Below are 24,855 nucleotides of genomic sequence, written 5' to 3'. Positions count from 1 at the left end.
CACGTGGCCTTAATGTAAAGTAATATACACAGTAATATACAGTAAATATACACGTGGCCTTAATGTAATGTAAATGTACACTCTTATTGGTGAAGCACTGATTATTATACGCAGTTATAAAAACTAATCCTCTTGTACTGAAAAGTGAGGAAATATTGGGGCAGTCTCTGCTATTGGTTTGTAACCACTCATATTGTCATTTAATTAAAAGCTCTTGAATAGCAGAATCGTAGAAGACCCTAAAGACAAAAAAACCAACAAACCCTCGCACATAAAAGTTGAATTTCAGGTACGCTTGGCTCCATGACAATAAGATGTGTATTATATAAATTCTAGGCCCCCAGGTTACTGTCTCTGAATAATCTTGTTGTGTACACTGACCCTGATTCAACAAAGCACAAAGACTTGTCCACACAAAAGCTGTACCATTTGAATAATACCAACAGAGTTAAAGCGGTACACAACCTCCTAATGTAGATGCAGTCATGCTGAAACAGTTTATTTCTGTAGGGAAGGAGAAAATAAAAATTCTGTCTTGTTTATGAATTTTCATTCTAGGACCCTCAATGACAGACAGTCTTCACAGGGGGTGTTCTCTGTTTCCATGGCAACTGAAAGCAGACCAGATCTTTGCTCTATGCCTGGGCTTAGGTCCGCCCCTCAGGAAAAATTCTCCAGAACGATAACCTCCAAAGCTGGAAAAGTACTAACTATACAAAAGTTTAAAAGTGCTATTCAATTCAAACTATTTGCAGAAGAGTTTTGACATGAAATTTTGGGACTTCCTGGAGGAACACCCTCTTCCCTTCCAAACTAGTTAACCAATGAACAACAGCCAGAAGAAAACCTCGTCATAATGCAATACTCTGAGGGAGGGTCAGACTGTCTGACACGGAGGGTACTGAAGAATGAAAATTCATTAATAAGACAGAATTTTCCCTCTTAGTTCCCTCCATGTCAGACAGTTTTTACAGTGGGATGCAGAAAGCAGTAAATCATCCCTAGGGAGGGAAGATTCAATTCATGTATGAAGAACTGAAAAGACATTTCAGGGTTACTGGGGCACCCTGTTCTGAAACACCCTTCTACCAAATGCTGCATTAGCAGGGAGAGGATGTCAACGGAAAGTGAGGATTTAAGGCCATGTATAAACTTTACAGGTCCTCCTCAAAAGTTTGCAATGACACAGAAATTGGGGGTGTGGTAAATAATGAAGGGGACAGATCACTGATTCATAGAGATCTGCATCACTTGGTAAACTGGGCACAAGCAAACAATATGTGTTTCAATTAAGCTAAACGTAAATGTATACATCTAGGGACAAAGAAGTAGGGCGTACTTACAGAATAGGGGACACTATTCTGGGAAGCAGTGATTCTGAAAAAGATTTGGGGGTCGTGATGGATAATCAGCTGAACAGGAGCTCCAGTGTGATGCTGTGTCCAAATGAACTAATGAAATCCTGAGACGCATAAATAAGAGAATCTCGAGTAAGAGTAAAGAGGTTATTTTACCTCTATACTTGACACTGGTGTGACTGCTGCTGGAATGCTGTGTCCGATACCCCCAGTGCAAGAAGGATGTAGATAAATTGGAGAGAATTCAGAGAAGAACGACAAGAATGTTTAAAGGATTAGAAACATGCCTTCTAGTGAAATACAGCTCAATCTATTTAGTTTAACAAAGAGAAGGTTAAGGGGTGACTTGCTCATAGTATATCAGTATCTACCGGGGGAACAAATATTTAGTAACAGGCTCTTCAGTCTAGCAGAGACAGCTATAACATGATTCAATGGCTGAAAGTTGAAGCTAGAAAAATTCAGACTGGAAATAAGACAAATTTTTAACAGTGAGGGTAATTAACCACTGGAACAACTTACCAAGGGGTCATGGTGGAGTCTCTAGCACTGACAATGTTTAAATCAAGATTGGATGTTTTTCAAAGACATGCTGTAGGAATTATTTTGGGGAATTTCTCTGGCCTTGCTATACAGGAGGTCACACTAGGTGATTACTATGGTCCCTTCTGGTCTCGGAATCTATAAAAGAGTGTATTTCTCTGTCCACAAGACCACTCCTCTTTTTATATTGGTAATGGCAGTTGTACTGGAGGCTTTGAATGCCTCTGCTATATGCACCTTTATTCCATTGTAGGCTCTGTTCACACCCAACTTATGCATTTCTGCTTCCTTAGAATGTATGGATTCAGCCAGTAGGGTAACAATACAATTTCCTATTATATGAGGAAAATTGAGATGACCTTAGAGACGGAAGCATGTTTAGTTCATAGTACAACTGTGTATCATAGAACATGTAAACTGAGGTTTCACTGAGAGCACACTAAGCTTCAACCCCCACTTGGGGCAAGAAGATGGTGAGCAGGCAAGATGCTTTCAGTGAGAAGAAGACATACCAACTATGAAGCTGAAAGGTGCTGTTGTTAGGACCTGCAGCCCACAGATTAAGATCATGAAGGACAACAAAGGTGTGACAAGATTATGACTATCAACAGATGGCTCAGGCAGTGGTGCTATAAGGAGGGCTTTGGGATGTATGGCCCCTGGGAGGCATTCATGGACAGAGGACAGTTCTCTCGGGATGGACTTCATCTGAGTAGGGAAGGAAAAAGACTTCTAGGATGGAGGCTGGCACAACTGATTAAGAGACCTTTAAACTAGGAATTTGGGGGAGATGGTTGGGAGATGTCCAGGTAATCTCTATGCCAGATTTTAGCATTGAGAGGGAAGAAAACAAAGTAAGAAAAGATTCAGCCGTGGGTAGGAGAATGGACATAAGGAGGAAGGGCAGTGTGGATACCAGTCTAATAGGTCATACTGGCTGTAGAATGGCCATGTCTAAACGGGTAAAGAATGTGAGCGAGGCCAAACAGCAAAAATTAAGATGTTCGTAGACAAATGCGAGGAGCCTAGGTAACAAAATGGAGGAACTAGAGCTACTGGTGCAGGAAGTGAAACCAGATATTATAGGGATAACAGAAACATGGTGGAATAGTAGTCATGACTGGACTACAGGTATTGAAGGGTATGTGCTGTTCAGGAAAGACAGAAATAAAGGTAAAGGTGGTGGAGTAGCATTGTATATCAATGATGAGGTAGAATGTACAAAAGTAAGAAGCAATGGAATGGATAAGACAGAGTCCCTCTAGGCAAAAATCAAACTGGGGAAGAAAACTACTGGAGCCTCCCCTGTGATAGTGCTTGGGGTGTGCTATAGACCCTCTTTAATGTTTTTAATGAAGTAAATACTAATGGAAACTGCGTGATCATGGGAGACTTTAACTTCCCAGATATAGACTGGGAATAGATATAAAGTGAGAAAGGCTAAAAGTCAAGTAGAGTTGGACCTTGCAAAGGGAATTAAAACCAATAGTAAAAAGGTTCTATAGCCATATAAATAATAAGAAAAAACGAAGAAAGAAGAAGTGGGACCGCTAAACACTGAGGATGGAGTGGAGGTTAAGGTTAAGGAGGTTAATCTAGGCATGGCCCAATATCTAAACAAATACTTTGCCTCAGTCTTTAACGAGGATCTTAGGCATAATGGTAGCATGACAAATGGGAATGAGGATATGGAAGTAGGTAGTACCACATCTGAGGTGGAAGTGAAACTTGAACAGCTTAATGGGACTAAACCAGGGGGCCCAGATAATCTTCATCCAAGAATATTAAAGGAATTGGCACATGAAATTGCAAGCCCATTAGCAAGAATTTTTAATGAATCTGTAAACTCAGGGGTTGTACCATATGACTGGAGAATTGCTAACATAGTTCCTATTTTTAAGAAATGGAAAAAAGTGATCCGGGTAACTACAGGCCTGTTAGTTTGACATCTGTAGTATGCAAGGTCAGGGAAAAAATTTTGAAGGAGAAAGTAGTTAAGGACATTGAGGTCAATGGTAAATGGGACAAAATACAACATGGTTTTACAAAAGGTAGATCGTGCCAAACCAACCTGATCTCCTTCTTTGAGAAAGTAACAGATTTTTTAGACACAGGAAACACAGTGGATCTAATTTACCTAGATTTCAGTAAGGCGTTTGATACAGTGCCACATGGGGAATTATTAGTTAAATTGGAAAAGATGGGGATCAATATGAAAACTGAAAGGTGGATAAGGAATTGGTTAAAGGGGAGACTGCAGCGGGTCATACTGAAAGGTGAACTGCCAGGCTGGAGGGAGGTTACCAGTGGAGTTCCTCAGGGATTGGTTTTGGGACCAATCTTATTTAATCTTTTTATTACTGACCTCGGCACAAAAAGTGGGAGTGTGCTAATAAAGTCTGCGGATGATACAAAGCTGGGAGGTATTGCCAATTTAGAGAAGGACCGGGATATCATACAGGAGGATCTGGATGACCTTGTAAACTGGAGTAATAGCAATAGGATGAAATTTAATAGTGAGAAGTGTAAGGTCATGCATTTAGGGATTAATAAGAAGCATTTTAGTTATAAGCTGGGGACGCATCAGTTAGAAGTAATGGAGAAGGAGAAGGACCTTGGAGTATTGGTTGACCACAGGATGACTATGGGCCGCCAATGTGATATGGCCGTGAAAAAAGCTAATGCGGCCTTGGGATGCATCAGGCAAGGTATTTCCAGTAGAGATAAGGAGGTGTTAGTACCGTTATACAAGGCACTGGTGAGACTTCATCTGGAATACTGTGTGCAGTTCTGGTCTCCCATGTTTAAGAAGGATTAATTCAAACTGAAACAGGTACAGAGAAGGGCTACTAGGATGATCCGAGGAATGGAAAACCTGTCTTATGAAAGGAGACTCAAGGAGCTTGGCTTGTTTAGCCTAACCAAAAGAAGGTTGAGGGGAGATATGATTGCTCTCTGTAAGTATATCAGAGGGATAAATACCGGAGAGGGAGAGGAATTATTTAAGCTCAGTACCAATGTGGACACAAGAACAAATGGATATAAACTGGCCACTGGGAAGTTTAGACTTGAAATTAGATGAAGGTTTCTAACCATCACAGGAGTGAAGTTCTGGAATAGCCTTCCAAGGGAAGCAGTGGGTGCAAAAGACCTATCTGGCTTCAAGATTAAACTCGATAAGTTTATGGAGGAGATGGTATGATGGGATAACATGATTTTGGCAATTAATTGATCTTTAACTATTCATGGTAAATAGGCCCAATGGCCTGTGATGGGATGTTAGATGGGGTGGGATCTGAGTTACTACAGAGAATTCTTTCCTGGGTATCTGGCTGGTGAACCTTGCCCACATGCTCAGGGTTCAGCTGATCGCCATATTTGGGGTTGGGAAGGAATTTTTTTCCAGGGCAGATTGGAAGAGGCCCTGGGGGTTTTTCGCCTTCCTCTGTAGCATGGGTCACCTGCTGGAGGATTCTCTGCACCTTGAAGTCTTTAAACCATGATTTGAGGACTTCAATAGCTCAGACATAGGTGAGAGGTTTATTGCAGGAGTGGATGGATGAGATTCTGTGGCCTGCATTGTGCAGGAGGTCAGACTAGATGATCATAATGGTCCCTTCTGACCTTAATATCTATGAATCTATGAATTTGCATATTGGGACCAATGACATAGGGAAAGGTATACCCCAAATAAAAAAACAACAGTAAGGAGGTCAGAAAAATGTCATCATGGGTAAACAACGGAGTAAAAGAGGCAGTTAGAGGCAAAAAGGCATCCTTTAAAACTGGAAGTCAAAATCTATTGAGGAAAATAGAAAGTCGCACAAATTCTAACAAATCAAATGAAAAGGTATAATTAGTTAGGCCAAAAAAGAATTTGAAGAGCAACTAGCAAAAAACTCAAAAGAAACAGTATTTTTTTTTTTTTAAGTGCATCAGAAGCAGAAAGCCTGCCAAACAAGTCAGTGGGGCCACTGGACGATTGAGGTGCTAAGGGAGCACTCAAGTAAGACAAGGCCATTGTGGAGAAGCTAAATGAATTCTTTGCATTGGTCTTCACTGCAGAGGATGTGTGGGAGATTCCAACATCTGAGCCATTCTTTTTAGGTGACAAATCTGAGGAACTGTCCCAAATTCAGGTGTCAACAGAGGAAGTTCTGGGGAAAAAATGATAAATTAAACAATAACAAGTTACCAGAACCAGATGGTATTTATGCAAGAGTTCTGAAAGAACTCAAATATGAAATTGCAGAACTACTAACTGTGGTATGTAATCTATCACTTAAATCAGTGTCTATACCAGATGACTGGAGAATAGCAAATGTGACCTCAATTTTAAAAAAAGGGCTCCAGAGGCAAACCTAGCAAATTACAGGCTGGTAAGCCTAATTTCAGCACGAGGCGAAAAGGCTGAAACTATAGTAAAGAACAGAATTATCAGACACACAGATGAATACGATTTGTTGTGGAAGAGTCAATATGGCTTTTGTAAAGGGAAATCATGCCTCACCAATCTATTAGAATTCTTTGAGGGTCAACAAACATGTGGACAAGGGTGATTCAGTGAATGTACTGTACTTGGACTTTCAGAAAGCCTTTGAAAAGGTCCCTCACTAAAGGTTCTTAAGCAAATTAAGTAGTCATGGGATAAGAGGGAGGGTCCTCTCATGGATCAGTAACTGGTTAAAAGATAAGAAACCAAAGGTAGGAATAAATGGTCAGTTCTCAGAATGGAGAAAGGTAAACAGCGGGGTCTCCCAGGAATCTCTACTGGGACCAGTGCTGTTCAACATATACATAAATTATTTGGAAAAAAGGATAAATACTGAGGTAGCAAAGTTTGCAGTGATACAAAATTACTCAAGATAGTTGAGTCCAAAGCAGACTGAAAAGTTACAAAGGGATCGCATAAAACTGGGTGATGGGGCAATAAAATGGCAGACCAAATTAAATGTTGATAAATGCAAAGTAATGCATATTGGAAAATATAATCCCAACTCTACGCACAAAATGATGGGGTTTAAATTAGCTGTTACCACTCAAGGAAAAGATCTTAGAGTCATTGTGGATAATACTCAGGAAACATCCGCTCAATGTGCAGCGGCAGTCAAAGAAGCTAACAGAATGTTAGGAACCATTAGGAAAGGGACAGATAATAAGCCAGTAAATATCATAATGTCACTATATACATCCATGGTATGTCCACACCTTGAATACTGCGGGCAGTATCTAAAAAAAAGATATATTAAAAATGGAAAAGGTACAACAAAAGGCAACAAAAATGATTAGGAGTATGGAACAGCTTCGATATGAGGAGACATTAAGAAAACTGGGACTCTTCAGTCTGGAAAAGAGATGACTACAGGGTGGTATGATAGAGGTATATAAGATCACAAATGGTATGGAGGAAGTGAATACGAAAGTATTATTTATCCCTCACATAACACAAAAACAGGGGTCACCCAATAAAATTAATAGGCAGCAGGTTTAAAACGAACAAAAGGAAGTCATTCTTCACAGTGCACAGTCAACCTTTGGAACTTGTTGCCAGGGGATGTTGTGAAGGCCAAAAATATAACTGGGATAAAAAAAGAATTAGATAACTTCACGGAGGATAGGGCCATCAATAGCTATTCGCCAAGATGGTCAGAGATGCAACTCCATGTTCTGGGTGTCCCTAAGCCTCTGACTGCCAGATGCTGGGACTGGATGACAGGGGATGGATCACTTTACAATTGTCCTGTTCTGTTCATTCTTTTTGAAGCATCAGAAGACAGGAAACTGGGCTAGATGGACCACTGTTCTGACCCACTATGGCCATTCTTCTGTTCCTATGCCAGAAAACTGATAAAGTTGGTGGTCCTCAGATATCTGTTATGTGATGATAAAGGATTCTTATAGGTTTCTTACAGTGCTACATTCCTGCAGTCACTGACTTGTCTTTCCAAAAAGTGTTGGCCTTGAGCCCCATGGTCAGGCTATGTTGTAAAAACACCAGAATGTCCTTTGCTTCAGCTGACTTTGCCTTGATGTGTATCCCATATTAGACTGATATCTCAACATCAGATGATACATATACATAATTTTGAATTTCCTCTAAGATGCTGGGAAGATGTTAATCACTTTCTTACAATGAGTAGCTGTACTTGCTTCCTCTCAGCTTCCCAGCTGATGGGTTAGGCAGCACAGAATATTGGTTCATGACAGATCCCTGGTGTGTGTGGGTGTGTGCATGTTGCAAGTTTGAGAGGAGGTTACAGTTATATCTGTCGGAGAACTAAGACTCAAGAGTTAACAAGGTGATTTTAATCACTGTGGTCTGTTCCTTCACCATCATCTTTACCATATTTATTCTCAGGGGCTTGGGGGGTAGAGGAGGAAAGGCATAAAGAAAGCCCTTTAGCTCACTTCTGAGATAAGGGGATCACTGCCTCTGCTTTTGAATGTCTCTTCCTAATGTTTTACCTCTTTTGCTTTTCTAGCTGGACTTGGATGCAAATAGGTTAATCAATAGGCTTTCAACTGTCCTGTGATACACTCAAAGGCTAGCTGATCTAGACTGCAATCCTTTGTTTCTAAGTGTGTCTTGCTGAGCCAGCTGACTGACTACACTTCTTGCTGTAGAACCCTGAAGAACAGAGCGACAGCTTCTATTCAAGACATGAACAAAGCTACTTCCCTAAGCAGTGCTGAATGTTTTCTCCCTTTTTAGCAGTTACATACAGACCATGATTTTGAAGAGTCATCTGCTGGAAATGGAGATGTGAGTTTGATGGGCCTTAGCATGAGACAGGTTATATTCCATGTCTCCTTGTGGGGGCCATGAGTATCCCCTACGTGGAGTCTGTTGGTATCTGTTTTGCTGGCCAGCTTCTTTGGGCCTGACATCAGGTAGTTGTTAAATAATATTAAGAATGAATTCACCAAGGGATACTAGTTCTGGATTTGGATCAAGATCTTTATATACTGATTTGCTGGCTTGAAGAGAAGTAAGAATTGGGCTGGGTTATCCACATATGAAACCAACAACCCCAGAAGCTCAGGCAGAAACTCTAATCTTAGGAGAGATATGCTAATGTTTGGCAAATCAGACACTATCTTCTGCCATCTCCCTTCTGAAATAAAGATTGTGCTGGATGATAACTTAGATGCTGGAGTTTTGTGAAGGTTGTAACTGGCCCTTACACTTGTTTGCTCAAAGCCATGTTTCTGAAGGCTTTTAGCAATGGCTACTGGACTCTGTGTAATATGAGAATGTCATTCTGACATCCCTTTCACTTGAAGGGAGGGATGATATAGCATTTGAGTAGAACTTACAAGTCCAAAAAGGGAATACTTTGTATTGAAAAAGCCTCTTGTTGGGGCAGAAACTAACACTCTACTCCGTGCTGATTAGGCCTCAACTGGAGTATTGTGTCCGGTTCTGGACACCACATTTCAGGAAAGATGTGAACAAACTGAAGAGTGTCCAGAGAAGAGCGACAAAAATTATTAAAGGCCTAGAAAACATGACCTATGGGGGAAGATTGAAAAAATTCAGTTTGTTTAGTCTGGAAAAGAGAAGACTGAGAGGGGACATGATAACAGTTTTCAAATACGTAAAAGGTTTTTTACAAGGAGGAGGGAGAAAAATTGTTTTTCTTAACCTCTGAGGATAGGACAAGAAGCAATGGGCTTAAGTTGCAGCAAGGGAGGTTTATGTTGGACATTAGGAAAAACTTCCTGTCAGGGTAATTAAGCACTGGAATAAATTGCCTAGGGAGGTTGTAGAATCTTCATCATTGGAGATTTTTAAGAGCAGGTTAGACAAACACCTGTCAAGAATGGGCTAGATAATGCTTAGTCCTGCCATGAGTGCAGGGGACTGGACTAGATGACCTCTTGAGGTCCCTTCCAGTCCTATGATTTTATATCTGTGTGTAATTCTCCCTGATCATATCTTCAGTAGATTTCTAGGGATTTATTTTCATATTCTGAAGACTTGGGAAGAAAATTCTTTAATGATGGATTTCAATATTTCTACCTGGAATACTGATTTCCTTATGGATTTGTTGAGGGACCTGAGATCTGAAGTGGGCTGCATGCTATTGTTTCTTTTTGAACCACAAAGAATCTTGTGTCCTTTCCAAAGTCTTTCTCTCCACAGAACTCAGTCTTCATCTTCTGATTACCTCAAGCCCCCATTTTCGGATGTGGTTCACTCCCAGATGACAGCCTTAACTGAAACACCCCAAGGAGGTGCGGGGGATCGCCGAAGACATGGTACACTCAAAATCAGAGAGAAGTTTTTGGAGTTGGACAATTTTCGAGAGAGTCCAGCCTAGATCTTCCAAGCCTCAGGAAATGTAGCAATGGCTTCCTCCTAATGTGTAATCTCTATAGTAGAACCTGGAAGAGCAGTGGCTACAGAGGAAATACTTGCTGAGATAAGGAAGTTTTAAGATTCTCTCTCTCACTGGAAGAAGGAGGAGGCTTTTTTTTCCTTACTGACTGCTTTGAGATTCAATCCTACGAGTCTACCAACAAAATATCTGGAAGGACACCAGATGTTAGCCTGCAAGTCTAGTTTCTTCAAGTGGAGCTATAGTTGCCCCCAGGATGTATTTTTGTGGGATTTGAATACACAGCAAATCAGAGTCAGGTGAAGCATCAGTCCTGAAAACCCTGCTAGGGAAATCTTGTTTAAAATAGATCTTTTTTTTTTTTTTTTTTTTTTTTGTGGATGCTCACAATGGCCTCCAAGTTGAGCACAGACCTCCCCAATAAGAGACTGCAGCCAATACTCTCAGGGCTGCTGCTACTGCATCCAAGTTTGATCTGAGTGTTAATCTTATTCTCCTGTCTGGCAGGAATACTCTCTCAGCTGGTATGACTATGCATTTTACAAAGTATTCTACAGCAGGCTTAACCTTAGCCAGAATACAGAACACCCTTTAGAATGTGGGTATAAGTAAGTCTTGATTGGGAATTCTTACTCCACCTTAATTAGTCTTGCATGAACCAGGTGAGGAAGAATTACACAGCTTTTCCCCAACTTTACCCTTTTTCCCCCTCCAGTATTTCATTTTCTAAAAACATATCTGTGAAGTCAGACTCCCTCCTCCTCCAATTTGTGCTGAACTCTAGAAAGCTTAATTGAAAGTCTGAGGTATCTTGCTCAAAACCCCTGTTTCAGAGAACTCTCCTTTTCTTTAGACTAGAGAATCTAGAGGGGATACACTCTCCTGAGAGATTTTAAGAGTTTGTGCTATCCCATTTGGAGCTGATTATGAGCAATATCCTTCACTAGTCCCTGTGTCAAACCCCTGAGAGAAAGGGGGAAGGGCCCTGTGAGGGAGAGGGCATTACTGAGGAGACTGAAAAGACAGTCTGCAGGCATGTATCCTGCATGTTGCCCTACAGAAAATAGTAGATACTTTATGACCTCCTATGTGATCCCTGGAGGCTGGGGAGAGGATGTAGGTCCACCACACAAGGAAGGGGATGTGAATCACACCAGACCATGCTCCCTGCTGCTGGATCCACGCTGAACTAACTGCACAGAATGAGGACTGAGCCAGTGCCACTGGAGACAAGTGATTCACTGGTATCAGTGAGGTCTCAGGCACTGGCACCTTTCATGGCTGCTAAAACCTTGCAGGTAAAGCAGCTTATGGAAAAGGGGATGCTTTGTCGTCATCTCAGCACAGACCTTGCCTACATGCTGGCTGGATTCGTTACCTACCTCCTCTGCAGGCTGAGGGATTAGGGCTAACGGGACAGGTAGGAGGGCTTTAAAGAATGCTCAATTCCCTGACACTGATTCTGGCCTGGTTTCACTGAAGAGAACTTTCATAGAGCCTTGCTCAACTGTCTCAGCATGGATTTCTCTCACAAGCTAGCTGGGAATCAGGTTTTTTCCTGTGCCCTACTGTCACTGGGGGAAAGGGAGGCAAAGTGCTGTCATTCAGATCCTCTTCAGAAAGCCACTTTTTTTTTTTTAGTTCTGCAGTTTTGAGGAGAAAAACCTCCAAACCAATGAAGAAACTGACATTTTAGTTAAAAGTCTTTTAAAAATCCTATGAAAGCTCTAACACAAAGAGAGTCCTTCAGTCTGCTGTGCACCTTTTGGAGGCAGAAAATTCTGGAGAGTTCTTCCGAAGGTTTGGTCTTAAGCCTTGGCTCAGAGTAAAGCTCTGTTCTGCCCCCAGCTGACGTGGACAGAGGGAGGGCTAGTGCTGTGAAGACTGGAGAATAAACTCTACCAGTAAAAGTCACCTAGAGGGTTTTACAGCATAACTATTTCAATAAAAACATCACACGCCCAACCAAAATAGTTATAAGGCATTGATTTCAATTGGACTTAAGCATGTGTATAAGTGCTTTGCTGAATCAAAGCCCTCCTTGTTGCTGTATGTCTCCTGGTACTCAGATTGTTTTTCCTATTTTAGCACATCGTTTTCCTCATCTTTCCTAACTTTGAGTATCATCTTTTATTGGCTAACATTATACATCATCACTAGACAAAGCTGATCCAAGTAAAATCACATACTTATGAAAAGAAGTTAATCTCTTCAAAGTGGAAAGCACATTGTATATATCATCATCATCTGCTTCTTCTCCCTGGAAATGAAAGCATATTCATCATGGATTCAGCAATACAAATAAGCTTCTCTCTTTGCATGGTGAGGACAATTAATAGTTACACAGTATCTTATGTTGACATTTGAACTGGTTCATGATGCCACAATCACTATTTTGTGCCTAGACTCTTGATTTCAATGTAAAATAATAATAATGGACATTTTAAATAACCATTGGATAGTACTAAGAAATCAGCAAGACTTGTCTGACTGCATTAAGCAACATCACAGTATTAATACTCACACAAACAACCTCCTACAGTAGAACAGTAAAAGCTGTTTTATCCGGCACTTCACCAAACGGAATGCTCTATAAACCAGCATTTCTGATCTTCATTGAAAGTCCGGTTTATAGTCTGGTTGGTGCAGGGCCTGCAGGGGTTTGGGGTGCAGGAGGGGGTGCGGAATGTGGGCTCTGGGAGGGAGTTGGGGTGCCCCAACCCCCAGCCCTGCACCCCTTTCTACACCCAAACGCCCTCCCTCTCACTTAACCGGCATTTTTCACTTACTGGCACCCCCCCAATTCCTCCAACATGCCAGATAAAACAGCTTTTACTGTAGTCATTTCCCGAGGAAAAAACCTGAGGCAGAGTTTCAAACTCATTCTGTAAAAAGGATTTATTGTGTTTTAATTATAGTCTGAGAGCTGGGACTAGAAGAACAGCGTCAATGCAATCCTCAGTTCATAGCAGAGATTCCACTGATGCAACAGAAGTTTACACAGACTAATGGCAGACTTTCTAATTTAGTTCAGGTCCTTATCCTGCCCCCATCACCATACTAACAGAGTGCCTTACACATCTTAGTGCATTAAACCAGTGGTTCTCAAGCTTTTTTTCATTTGTGGACCCCTAAAAAATTTCAAATGGAGATGCAGACCTCTTTGGAAATTTCGAATGGTGGTGTGGACCCCTTTGGAAATCTATTATCTGTATATACAGCTGACTTCTGTTCAGTCAGTGTCCAATAGAGGTCATGCATGCACACTGAATGCCCTTAAGCCCCACTTCCCCCAAGGGCATAAAAGGCACAGCAACCCCAACCACCAGTCAGTTCCTTTACTGCCCAAAATCCTCATTTATAAGACTCTGAGCTGTGGGGACAGAGGGCAAGTCATGGGATCCACGTGCAGAAGATCCCAAAGAACCATAGTTACTATCAGATAAGTAACCATTCTTTCTTTTTTGAGTTACTGTGGATCATACGTATGGTAATTAGCTAGTAGTCATCTTTAAGGAGTGGGAAGCTAGTAGTTATGTGAAAAGAGATTTTAAAATAGTTCTTCCAAAACTAGCATCGTATCCTGAAGTGGTTACTAACTAATAATGTTTCACAAACATATGAAGTGAAGGCCAGGGAGTTGCTCTACATACTTCCAATCCTGGAACCCAACTTAAGATGCTATTGATGCAGCTTGCACTCTGGTGGAGTGAGTTTAGATATTTGGTGGAGGACTCATTAATATCATAAGAAGTTTTAATACAATCCGATACACATTTTGTAAGTGTCTGTGATGAAACAGCCATCCCTTTTCATTTACTACCATCAGCAATGAAAAGTCTTGATGTTTTATGTATAGAGCCATAACAGCAACCTTTTCACATCTGAAGTATATATCAATGATAGTGGATAAATTGGACAATCTCATAAAGGTGCAAAGGGTTCATATGTGAAGACAGCACTAAACAGAAGTCCCATGTTGGAGCAATTTTTCTCACAGGAGGAAAAATGTGGACAAACCCTTTCATAAATCTATTCACTGACAGATGAGAGAAAATTGTATCTCCCACTACTGGAGGATGAAATGCAGATATTGTTGCCAAATGGACTTTGACTGACAAAACATATAGTTCTGAGTGCTTTAAAAATAAGAGATAATCTAATATTATTGGAATAGAATATCGACATGGAGTATAACCTGTAGACTTTGCCAATAAAGAAAAATGTTTCCATTTGGCAGTGTAGATAGTCCTAGTGGATAATTTCCTACTCTGAAGAAGAATGCTCTGCACCTCTGAAGAACACTCCATGTCTATTGTAGACATCCAGCTATTATCCAGGTTATGAGATGCAAAGAGACTGGGTTTGCCCTTGGGGGAGAGGGTCATGAGGGCATGCAGGGTGCATGTGCAACCCCACTAGTCACTGTTAATGAAACTGTTCCAAACTCCTGTGCTGGGGCACATAAACACCATAGTAGGATCGACATGTGCAGTAACTCAAAGAAAAAAAAGGGAGATTTAGTAACTGGTATCAACTAGATCTCTGAAACAAGTGTTAAGTTTTTCCACACTTTGTACACTTAACATCCAAATCCTGAACTTATAAATAAATCACTGAGATAGTTACACACTTCTCAGATCTCAGAGGATGATGTGGCAGCTCCTGATAGGCAAATTGCTGCAGGGGAAGTTGCAGATATAATTAAGAATTTAAAATCCAAGAAAGCTCCAGATCCTGATTGGATTGCTGGGGAATATTATAGAGCTCTAAGGCAAGTGCTGATCCGTATTTTAACTGAATTGTTTAATGCTATAGTGCAGGGAATGAATTTTCAGATTCATGGAAAGAGGCATGGTTATTCCTAAAGAGGGAAAAATTCTTACCAGTTATGCATCATGTAGACGTATTTCTTTAATTAATGTGCCTGCTAAAGTCTATGATAAGGTGCTAGCAAAAAGACAGTGTTATCTTGCTCAAATATGTTCACCCTGACCAATCTGGGTTCCTTGCTGGCAGCACATCTATCTGACAACATCAGAAGAACTCTGAATATGATCTATAATTTTAATTCTAGCAATTCTTCCTATGTGCTGCTTTCTTTGGATGCTGACAAAGGCTTTGACTCACTGGAGTGGGAGTATCTTGGTTTTGGAAGCCAGTTTTATAGGGGTATATCAGCCCTATATGTTCATCTTCTAATGTCTGCTTTGGTTAATGGTCATCAATCCCCTCATTTTAATTTGTCTAGGCATTGCCCACTATCCTCTCTGTAGTTTGCTTTGGCAATGGCACCATATGAAATAAATGTGAGAAATAGGCTCTTTGTAAAGGATATCAAAACATCTGCTGGATTAGATCACAAAATAGCTTTTTTTGCCGATGATGTCTTATTATATTTGCAGGAGTCAGAATCCTCATTAAAAATTATAGAACAAGAGACTTGGGAATCTGGGCAGGTAACAAGGTTTCAAAATAAACTATGATAAATCTGAGAGACAAGGTGGGTGAGGTAATATCTTTTATTGGACCAACTTCTGTTGGTGAGAGAAACAAGTTTCGGGCTTACACTTAACTACTCTTCAGGTCTGGGAAGCTTACTCCGTGTCACAGCTAATACAAGATGGAACAGATTGTTTAGCATAAGTAGTTAAACACAAATTGATATATGTCCTCAATTTGTGTACTTCTTAAAGAAATTGTTTCAAAAAATACTGTACAGATGACATTTGACTCCAGTTAAGATCCATCAAATTTTTGTTACTAGGAAAGCACTCAGTTGAAGGAATTGCAGGGAAAGTGGAATGTACTTGCACATTTGGTGATTCTGTCCAGGAATTAGATAGTTTAGGATGGAAATTATTAAAAAGATTCATCTTATGACTAAATGCTGGCTTCCTAGAGATCCTCTGACCTGCTTACTTAAAAGCTACAGTAAAAAATGTACATTTTAAACAGAAAGGCAAATTATTTCATTTTTTATTGTTAGCAACTTGACTTTGTATTGAACATTATTGGAAAAAAATGTGATTCCCCCTCCTACAATGGCACTAAGGTATAGTAAAATATGGATTGTCCTTGTAATGGAAAAACTCTCTCACCAAGTATGTACACAAGAGAAGTGCCAAAAATAGGACAGATATGTAGAAATTTTTGGTCACCCTATCAAGCGTACTCAAAAGAGGAGGGCTCTTCAGCCAGCAAACCAGACTGTTTAGCCAGGTTCATTAAATATTAACCTGATCCTGAATAAATAATACATGAAATAGTATGTTAATTTTCTATTATAACTTTGCCTTAATAAAAAGTTTAAAAAACCACCAAACCTAAGGGAATCTTCTAGAAGGACTAATAATGGCTCCACTGTAAGGAATGGAGCTGGATTCTACCTTTGGCAGGACATTAAAACCTCTCTAGAACTGAAACAACGGCCTGATGTAAAAAAACAAAACTTGGAAAGTACTCCTAAAGGGTTCTGGGTATTTTGGGGGTGTTATGGTATCTAGCAAACGTTCCTAGAAAAATAAACAGTCAAAATTTCATTTTACAGAAATTTTGTATGACGTGTGGAAATTCTGTACCTCTTTTGTTCAAAAACTACAGCATCCAGTTACTTCAAAGTTCACAGAACTACAAGACCTTCTCTGAACTACAAGCCTCTTTTCTGAAATCTTTTGGCCCATCTCTTCAAAAATAGACAATTTTTACTTAACTAGAAAGAAACATCAGAATGAGGCTCCTGAATTTCAGCAATATTGACATAGCCTCACTACCTAGGAAGGTTCTAAGAGAGAGAGAGCTCTCCATCAAAGTATGCTTTGGCCTAGAAGCCACAAAGGCCAAGAGTTCAAGTCTCAGTGCTTGCATGGACTGGTGTTAATATTCTGGTGTGCTTCCAGCCCTTATTATTGAATAAGGGCTAAGGAGGCAAGAGTGCATGTTACTTTTGAAAATGGAACTTATGCTCATAAGTCTCTTAGGCACTTTTGACAATTTTGCCATACTTCTGACACAGCCAGAACTAGAATTCGTGTCTCTACCATGTTAGAACTAAGTGTTGAGTACTTAACTTCATTACTTTTCAAAAACAGTAGGCCAAATCTGTGTTTAGCTATGTTGTTTGCAAAAATGGGGCTATTCTTGCATATTAACCTCTCCAAAACACTGACACACAAATAAATGATAGTCTTTAAATAAGTTATTGGATACTATTTTCTCTATGTGATGGTCTTGTGATTAAAGCACTGGGCTATGTCTGGAGAAACCAAGTTCTATCCTTAACTCTGCCTCAAAATTCCTACGGGAACTTTAGCAAGTCAATCAAGCCAATGTTTTCAACGGTGGCTACTAAGTGATATCTCTTTTAGTTATTTTCATATTATATGTTATTTTGAAAAATGATTAAAAAGTTGTATTCGTTTTTCAAAAAGCCAACCTCAAACTAAAATAAAAAGGCAGATTAATATTTTGGCAATTATAATAATATATGATGACAGGGGACTGATAGGCTTTTTAGAGTTTTTCTGTACATGTTCTGAAGTCCAAGCTATACATTTACTCTTTCAAAGGCAGATCTCTTCCTTTAATATGTTTTTTCCACCTCTCTCAGGAAAACAACTTTAAAATGTTTCTTCTCTTTAGTACAGAATTATAAAATATAAAAATTTATTTGACCTTTTAGACTTGTATGGCTTATTCAAAATTACTATGGTATGTGCAAGTTCACCTAACTTTATTATGGGGAGAAAAGGGATCTTATTTTCCACTTATCCACTATATTCACCTTAAAAAGCAAGGAAATTATTAAACATTTTTAAAGAATATTTAAGGTTGCATAAGGTTAACACTCAGCCTACACAAACCCTTTAATTAAGAAAATGTCCAGCTAAGGGTTCCAGAGAGAATTTAACATACTGTAACACCCACACATCACACACCAAACTCTCTTCCAAACTCCATCCTTCTATAAGTCCCAGATGCCTCCAATATGTAAAACAACACAATATCCTACCTCCTGTAACAGAATGTACCCTGGTGTTGACGCCCTACACACTATCGTAATAATCTTTGAACAAAGTATGCCTTGTGAGATGTCATTTAAAAACTCATAATTTACTTAATATCATCATGGCAAAATGCACACAGCAGTATTATATGTGCAGTTATAGACATACGCTGAGATCAAGACTAAAAGTAGAAGCCTGGGGAGTAGCCAAACCAGTTCCTCCGAGACAATGGGCAAGCTGATGCCTCAGCAAGGAGTAAACAAGGCTGATGGACTATTACCTGTCTTTCATTGAGTCAATTATTTTTCAGCATCTAGCACAATGCCTAACCTATTCTGTATGTGTTGTCTTTGGATGCTACTGCTATAGAAAGAAAGAAAGACAGAAAGGGTTAGAGTTAAGGTTAGGGGATTAGCATTAAGGGTTGACACCTAATTAGAAAAAATCTTAACTGAAATGTAATTATACCACTTTGGAATTGAAGTTTTTCATTTACTCTTCTATGGGGGGAGGGTCACCTCTTTTGCTTTATAGATCATGATTTACAACTGAGCAATGTGTTATTGTGAATGCATATGACAACTCATCAGGTAGTTGATGGTGATGCAGAAAACTGACAATGGATATTACAGAATGGAGAAAGGATCAAAGATGCAAATCTAGATGATAAAACAAGGTTAATTTTTAAAGAACAAACCTCCTGCAACAGATCCTCTACCGAATGGTTGAATCGGTCCACAAATTCATCAATCAGCTGGCTGTGGGCTATGTCAACTCTATTTTGAATGGTATATTCTTCACTACACAGGATGCTATAGGTTTTACTGCAGGCTTCTAGAACATCTGATTCTACATGCTTCTCCACAACAAACTTAATCTGCTTTAACAAGGCATCCAGATGCTGTGGATCAGACAAAAAAAGTCAGTTTTCACATTACATAGAATATTACATAAACAATGAAACTCAAGAAGACAATGTTAAGCAGTAAAAGATTATTACATCCTATTCCAAATGTAGCCATTTAATATGAACATGACTAATCAGTCAGTTGAAAGCCATCAGAGTGCCTGCATAGTGTATCATACCTTCTCCATTCTGCCTGTACTGTAGATTTCCAGGTCAAAATACTGGGGGATTTGCAGAAGGTTTGCTACTTTCTCTGCATCAGCAGAATACTAGAGATTATTGAAACAAAGAAAATGAAGAGCAATTAATGTCTACACTACAGAATGAAAAAATTATATACATTATCAGTAAAGAATATATTTTGTGGGAAACTGTACCTTTGAAAGTAACATAGGAAGCGCAATAATGAAATGTTCAGTCAATTTGTTTCTGTCATCTATCTGAGTTTTCCTTTCTTTTGCAGTTAACACCTGTAAAAATAAGGAAAAATGTGCTATAAAATAATTAAATGTCTTAATGTCATTAATCCAATAATAAATCGAAGGGTCAAGATCCCAAAAGTGTAAGCTAATTCAAAATGAAAACCAGTGTAGCCATTTTTTAAAGAAAGGAAGGAAGGAAGAAAAAAAGAGATCATCAGGGATGCAGAGCATGTGAATGGGAAAGCAGTAAGAACTCCAGTTACCTTAAGGGAAAACCTCATTTCCTTCATTGTGATATTGTCTCCATATATCCCCCATTTTTGAGGCCATTTTGGCAATACTGAAGTTAATGAAAATTTTGCTATTGCCTATAATGGGACCAACATTTGGCTGTTAGAGGAACCATTGTGATCATCCAATATGACCTTTTGTATAACACAGGCCATAGAACTTCCCCTAAAATAATTCCTAGAACTTATCTTTTAGAAAAACATCCAAACTTGATTTAAAAATTGTTAACGATAGAGAATCCACCATGACCCCTGCTAAGTTGTTCCAATGGTTAATTATGCTCACTGTAAAAATGTACAGCTTTATTTCCAGTCTGAATTTGTCTAGCTTCATCTGCCAGTCATTGGATTGTGTTAGACCTTTTCTGTAAGACTGAAAAGCCCATATTAACTATTTGTTCCCCATGTAAGTATTATAATCTGTCATTAAGTCACCCCTTAAACTTTTCTTTGTTAAGATAAATAGCTTGATCTCCTTGAGTCTATCCCTAGAAGTCGTGACTTCTAATCATTCTCATGGCTCTTCTCCGAACCCTCTTGAATTTATGAAAATCATTCTTTGAATTGTGAGCACCATAACCAGACACAGTATTTCAGCAGTGGTTGCATCAGTGCCAAATCAGAGGTAAAATAACCTCTCCACTCGAGATTCGTGTTTATGCCTCCAAAAATCGCATTAGTTCTATTGGCCCCAGCATCACACTGTGAGTCATAGTAAGTGGGGTGCAGAGACTCTGCTCAACAGCTCCACCCAGACCCACAGACAGGCCACCTTCCAAGATCCTAGGGTCATGGAGGTCTTAAGACTTGCATCTAGATCAGACCAGAGTCTCTCCTGACAGTAGTCAGTAAGATGCCTGGCTTTGGTGTAAGAAGTCAGGCGGGATTCAACAGGCATACTGCTAGGAAGGGTCTGTCCCAGTGGTAGGGCTAGAATGGATAATGACCCAAATTGAACCCCTTATCAGCTTCTACTGCAAACACCCTAAAACATATTAGTATGTTCCCTTACATGGTGTGCCATTATAGGCACTCCTGAGTTGCTGCTGGTCCTGGGCCTTAAAATTTCATAGTCCCAGTCCAGGTGATCAGTATGACACTGGTACATTCTGGGTCTAAGACAGACTTACAATAAGATAGCCAAGGTCAACGGGAATGTGGCCGACCTTCAACAAGCCAATCAATATCCCCATTTTAGACTCTAGTCATTATTCTTGTAGACTGGAATAATCAGACAGGAGAAGTCACCACACAACTTCCAGTGCCCTGAGTTGTGACAACATAACTTTTGCAACTGGTGCAGGGAGTTCTTTTCCCAGTACTTCTAGGAAGGGAGAGAAACACATCCAGACTCCTGGCCTATTTTTTTCTTCTTCTAGAAACGTGCAAGGAAGTTGATTATATCTGTGTATCCTGATTTGTTGATCAGTGGCATCCGGGGGGGGGGGCCTGAAGACACCAGTGAGCCTTTTACCATGAGTGGAAGTTCCTTTGGAGAGAGGTAGGCATTGATTTGATGGTCTCTTTGAGAAAAATGCAGCTGAAAATTAGTATGCCCAGGGAAAAAAGGGAAGATGTGTTGCCTTATATATCAAAAATGTATACAATTGGACTGAGGTTGAGATGGAAATAGGAGACAGACTTGTTGAAAATATCTGGGTAAGGATAAAAGGGGTAAAAAACAAGGGTGATGTCATGGTAGGGGTCTGCTACAGACCGCCTAACCAGGAAGAAGAGGTGGATGAGGCTATTTATAAACAATTAACAAAATCATCCAAAGCACAGGATTAGGTGGTGATGGGGGACTTCAACTACCCAGACATCTTTTGGGAAAATAACATAGCAGGGCACAGATTATACAAGAAGTTCTTGGAATGTATTGGAGAGAATGTTTTCTTTCAGAAGATGGAGAAAGGCACTACAGGAGAGGCTGTTCTAGATTTGATTTTGAGAAATGGGAGGAACTGGTTGAGAATTTCAAAGTGGAAGGCAAGCTGGGAGAAAGTGATCATGAAATTGTTGACAGAGTTCATGATTCTAAGGAATGGTAAGAGGGAAAAAAGCCTAATAAAAGTAATGGATTTTAAGGAAGCAGACTTTAGCAAACTCAGGGAGTTGGTGGGTAAGATCCCAGGGGAAGCAATTCTAAGCGTAAAAACAGTTTAAGAGAGTTGGCAGTTTTTCAAAGAGACATTATTGAGGGCACAAGAGCAAATTATACCACTATGTAGGAAAGAGACCGCCCTGGCTTAACTAGGAGATCTTCAATTATCTGAAACTCAAAAAAAAGAGTCATACAAAAAGTGGAAACTCTGTCAAATTACAAAGGATTAATATAAACAAACAACACAAGTAAGCAGGGACAAAATTAGAAAGGCCAAGGCACAAAAATGAGATTAAACTAGCTAGAGACATAAAGGGTAAGAAGAAAATATTCTACAAATACATTAGAAGCAAGAAGACGACCAAGGACAGGGTAGCCCCGTTACTCAGTAAGGGGGGAAAAACAATAACAGAAAATGTGGAAATGGCAGAAGTGCTAAATGACTTTGTTTCCGTTTTCACCAAAAACTTTAGTAGCAATTAGACATCTAACTTAATAAATGACAGTGAAAATGAGGTAGAATCAGAGGCTAAAATAGGGAAAGAACAAGTTAAAAATTACTTAGACAAGATAGACGTCTTCAAGTCACCAGGGCCTGATGAAATACATCCTAGAATACTCAAGAAGCTGACTGAGAAGGTATCTGAGCATTAGCAATTATCTTTGAAAAGTCATGGAAGATGGGTGAGATTTTAGAGGACTGGAAAAGGCCAAATATAGCGCCAATCTATAAAGAGGGGAATAAGGACAATCAGGGGAATTACAGACAATTCAGCTTAACTTCGGTACCTGGAAAGATAACGGAACAAATGATCAAGCAATCAATTTGCAGACACCTAGAAGATAAAAAAGGTGATAAGTAACAGTCAGCACGGATGTGTCAAGAACAAATCATGTTAAACCAAACTAATAGCTTTTTTTAACAGGATAACAAACTTTCCTGATAGGCGGGAAGCAGTAGCTGTTGTATATCTTAACTTTAGTAAGACTTTTGATACTGTCTTGCATGGGAAATACAACCTAGGTGGAGCTACTATAAGGTGAGTGCAAAAGCGGTTGGAAAACCATTCCCAGAGAGTAATCATCAGTGGTTCACAGTCAAGCTGGAAGGGCATATCAAATGGGTCCAGTTCTCTTCAATATCTTCATCAATGATTTAGATAATGGCATAGAGAGTACAATTACAAAGTTTGTGGATGATACCAAGCTGGAAGGGGTTGCAAGTGCTTTGGAGGATAGGATTAAAATTCAAAATGACCTGGACAAACTGGAGAAATGGTCTGAAGTAAATAGGATGAAATTCAATAAGGACAAATGCAAAGTACTCCACTTAGGAAGGAAGAATCAGTTGCACACATACAAAATGGGAAATGACTGCCTAGGAAGGAGTACTGTGGAAAGGGATCTGGGGGACACAGTGGATCACACGCTAAATATGATTCAACAGCATAACACTGTTGCAAAAAAAAAAGGGGGGGGGAATAAAATTCTGGAATGTATTAGCAGGAATGTTTTAAGCAAGACACAAGAAGAACTTCTTCCACTCTACTCCAAGCTCTTTAGACTTCAACTGGAGTATATTGTCCAGTTCTGGGTGCCACATTTCAGGAATGATTTGGAAATATTGGAGAAAGTCCAGAGAAGAGCAACAAAAATGATCAGTGGTCTAGAAAACATGACCTATGATGGAAGATTGAAAAAGTGGGTTTGTTTACTCTGGAGAAGAGAAGACTGGGGGAAGGGAAGGAGACATGATAACAGTTTTCAAGTACATAAAAGGTTGCTACAAGGAGGAAAGAGAAAAATCTGTTCTCTCTAACCTTAGAAGATAGGACAGGAAGCTTAAATTGCAGCTAGGACGGTTTAGGTTGGACATTAAGAAAAACTTCCTGTCAGGGTGGTTAAGCAGTGGAATAAATTCCCTAGGGAGGCTCTCCATCATTGGAGATTTTTAAGAACAGGTTAGACAAACACCTGTCGGGGTTGGTCGAGATAATACTTAGTCTTTCCTTAAGTGCAGGGGACTGGACTAGAAGACTTCTCAAGGTCCCTTCCAGTCCTATGATTCTATGTATTGGTAATTGTGGACTATGGTAGCCAGCCCCCACAACTTGGTGAATGGCAGTCTCGAGACCCCAGTGAGTCACAGTGAAGGCCCTGGACTGAAGGGAAAGGTCTGGTTAGCCCAGGGAGAGCAGAAACTACTGAGCCTCTGACCATGTGGAGAAGGATACTTTACCCTGGAAGAGGAGGATTTTTTGTTTGGCTGAAGGGCCAAACTAGTCTAGCAGTGGAGGGAAGCTGAGGCAAAACTGCACTTAGGTAACAAATGAGGTAAGCGTTCCTTCATACAAACACTTCATGGCATGGAAATGCACAGTCATGGCATAGAAACAACCTTATCTCAGCCCTCAAATGGTGTCATATGTTTGGCTTTATTTTAAATTTGACCTTTACTCTGAAATTCCTGGTTTTGAAATGCTCGTTTTTGAGATAATTACAGCATGCATGTAATGTGTTTTACCCTCATATTACTGATCTATTCTCTCATCCTTAACTTCAGCTTAACATACTTAAGTCTGAGAATTTCTCTTTATTATTATAATTATTTAAATTTCATATCTGAATGTTGAAAAAGAAACCCAAACAGAATGTAACCATGTGAGATGGACAATGAGTGAGAGATATGAAGTTATCAATCTCAGTTTTTTAAGGTAACTTTTATGGCCACATTCACTGACAGACTCTGGCCACTTTGCACTGAGGTGAAGCAGCATAGAGAAGCTGGAAAAATATGAGCAAGTTAAGCATTGAATCTAGAACTTATTTTCCATTGGCTTAGTTATCTGAAATACCAGATACCGTTTGAAAATGTTTTAATTG

At 39.7% G+C, this 24,855-nt stretch overlaps 1 protein-coding gene across 6 annotated transcripts in view; it reads right to left on the bottom strand.

Annotated features, from left to right (window-relative positions):
• The window catches only part of STAG1 (STAG1 cohesin complex component), a 363,241-nt gene that overhangs the window by 101,506 nt on the left and 236,880 nt on the right, over positions 1-24,855 (bottom strand). For all 6 annotated transcript variants that reach the window (XM_074964074.1, XM_074964070.1, XM_074964075.1 and 3 more), the window contains 4 exons: positions 19,534-19,626; positions 19,336-19,425; positions 18,947-19,150; positions 12,433-12,503 (listed from right to left, as the gene is read on the bottom strand). In XM_074964074.1, coding sequence (XP_074820175.1) covers positions 12,433-12,503; positions 18,947-19,150; positions 19,336-19,425; positions 19,534-19,626 — 458 coding nt within the window. The remainder of the gene's footprint in view (positions 1-12,432; positions 12,504-18,946; positions 19,151-19,335; positions 19,426-19,533; positions 19,627-24,855) is intronic.

The sequence above is a fragment of the Natator depressus genome, chromosome 9, assembly GCF_965152275.1.
Source record: "Natator depressus isolate rNatDep1 chromosome 9, rNatDep2.hap1, whole genome shotgun sequence".
Lineage (NCBI taxonomy): Eukaryota > Metazoa > Chordata > Testudines > Cheloniidae > Natator > Natator depressus.
This window is presented reverse-complemented; position numbering and strand designations above follow the sequence as displayed.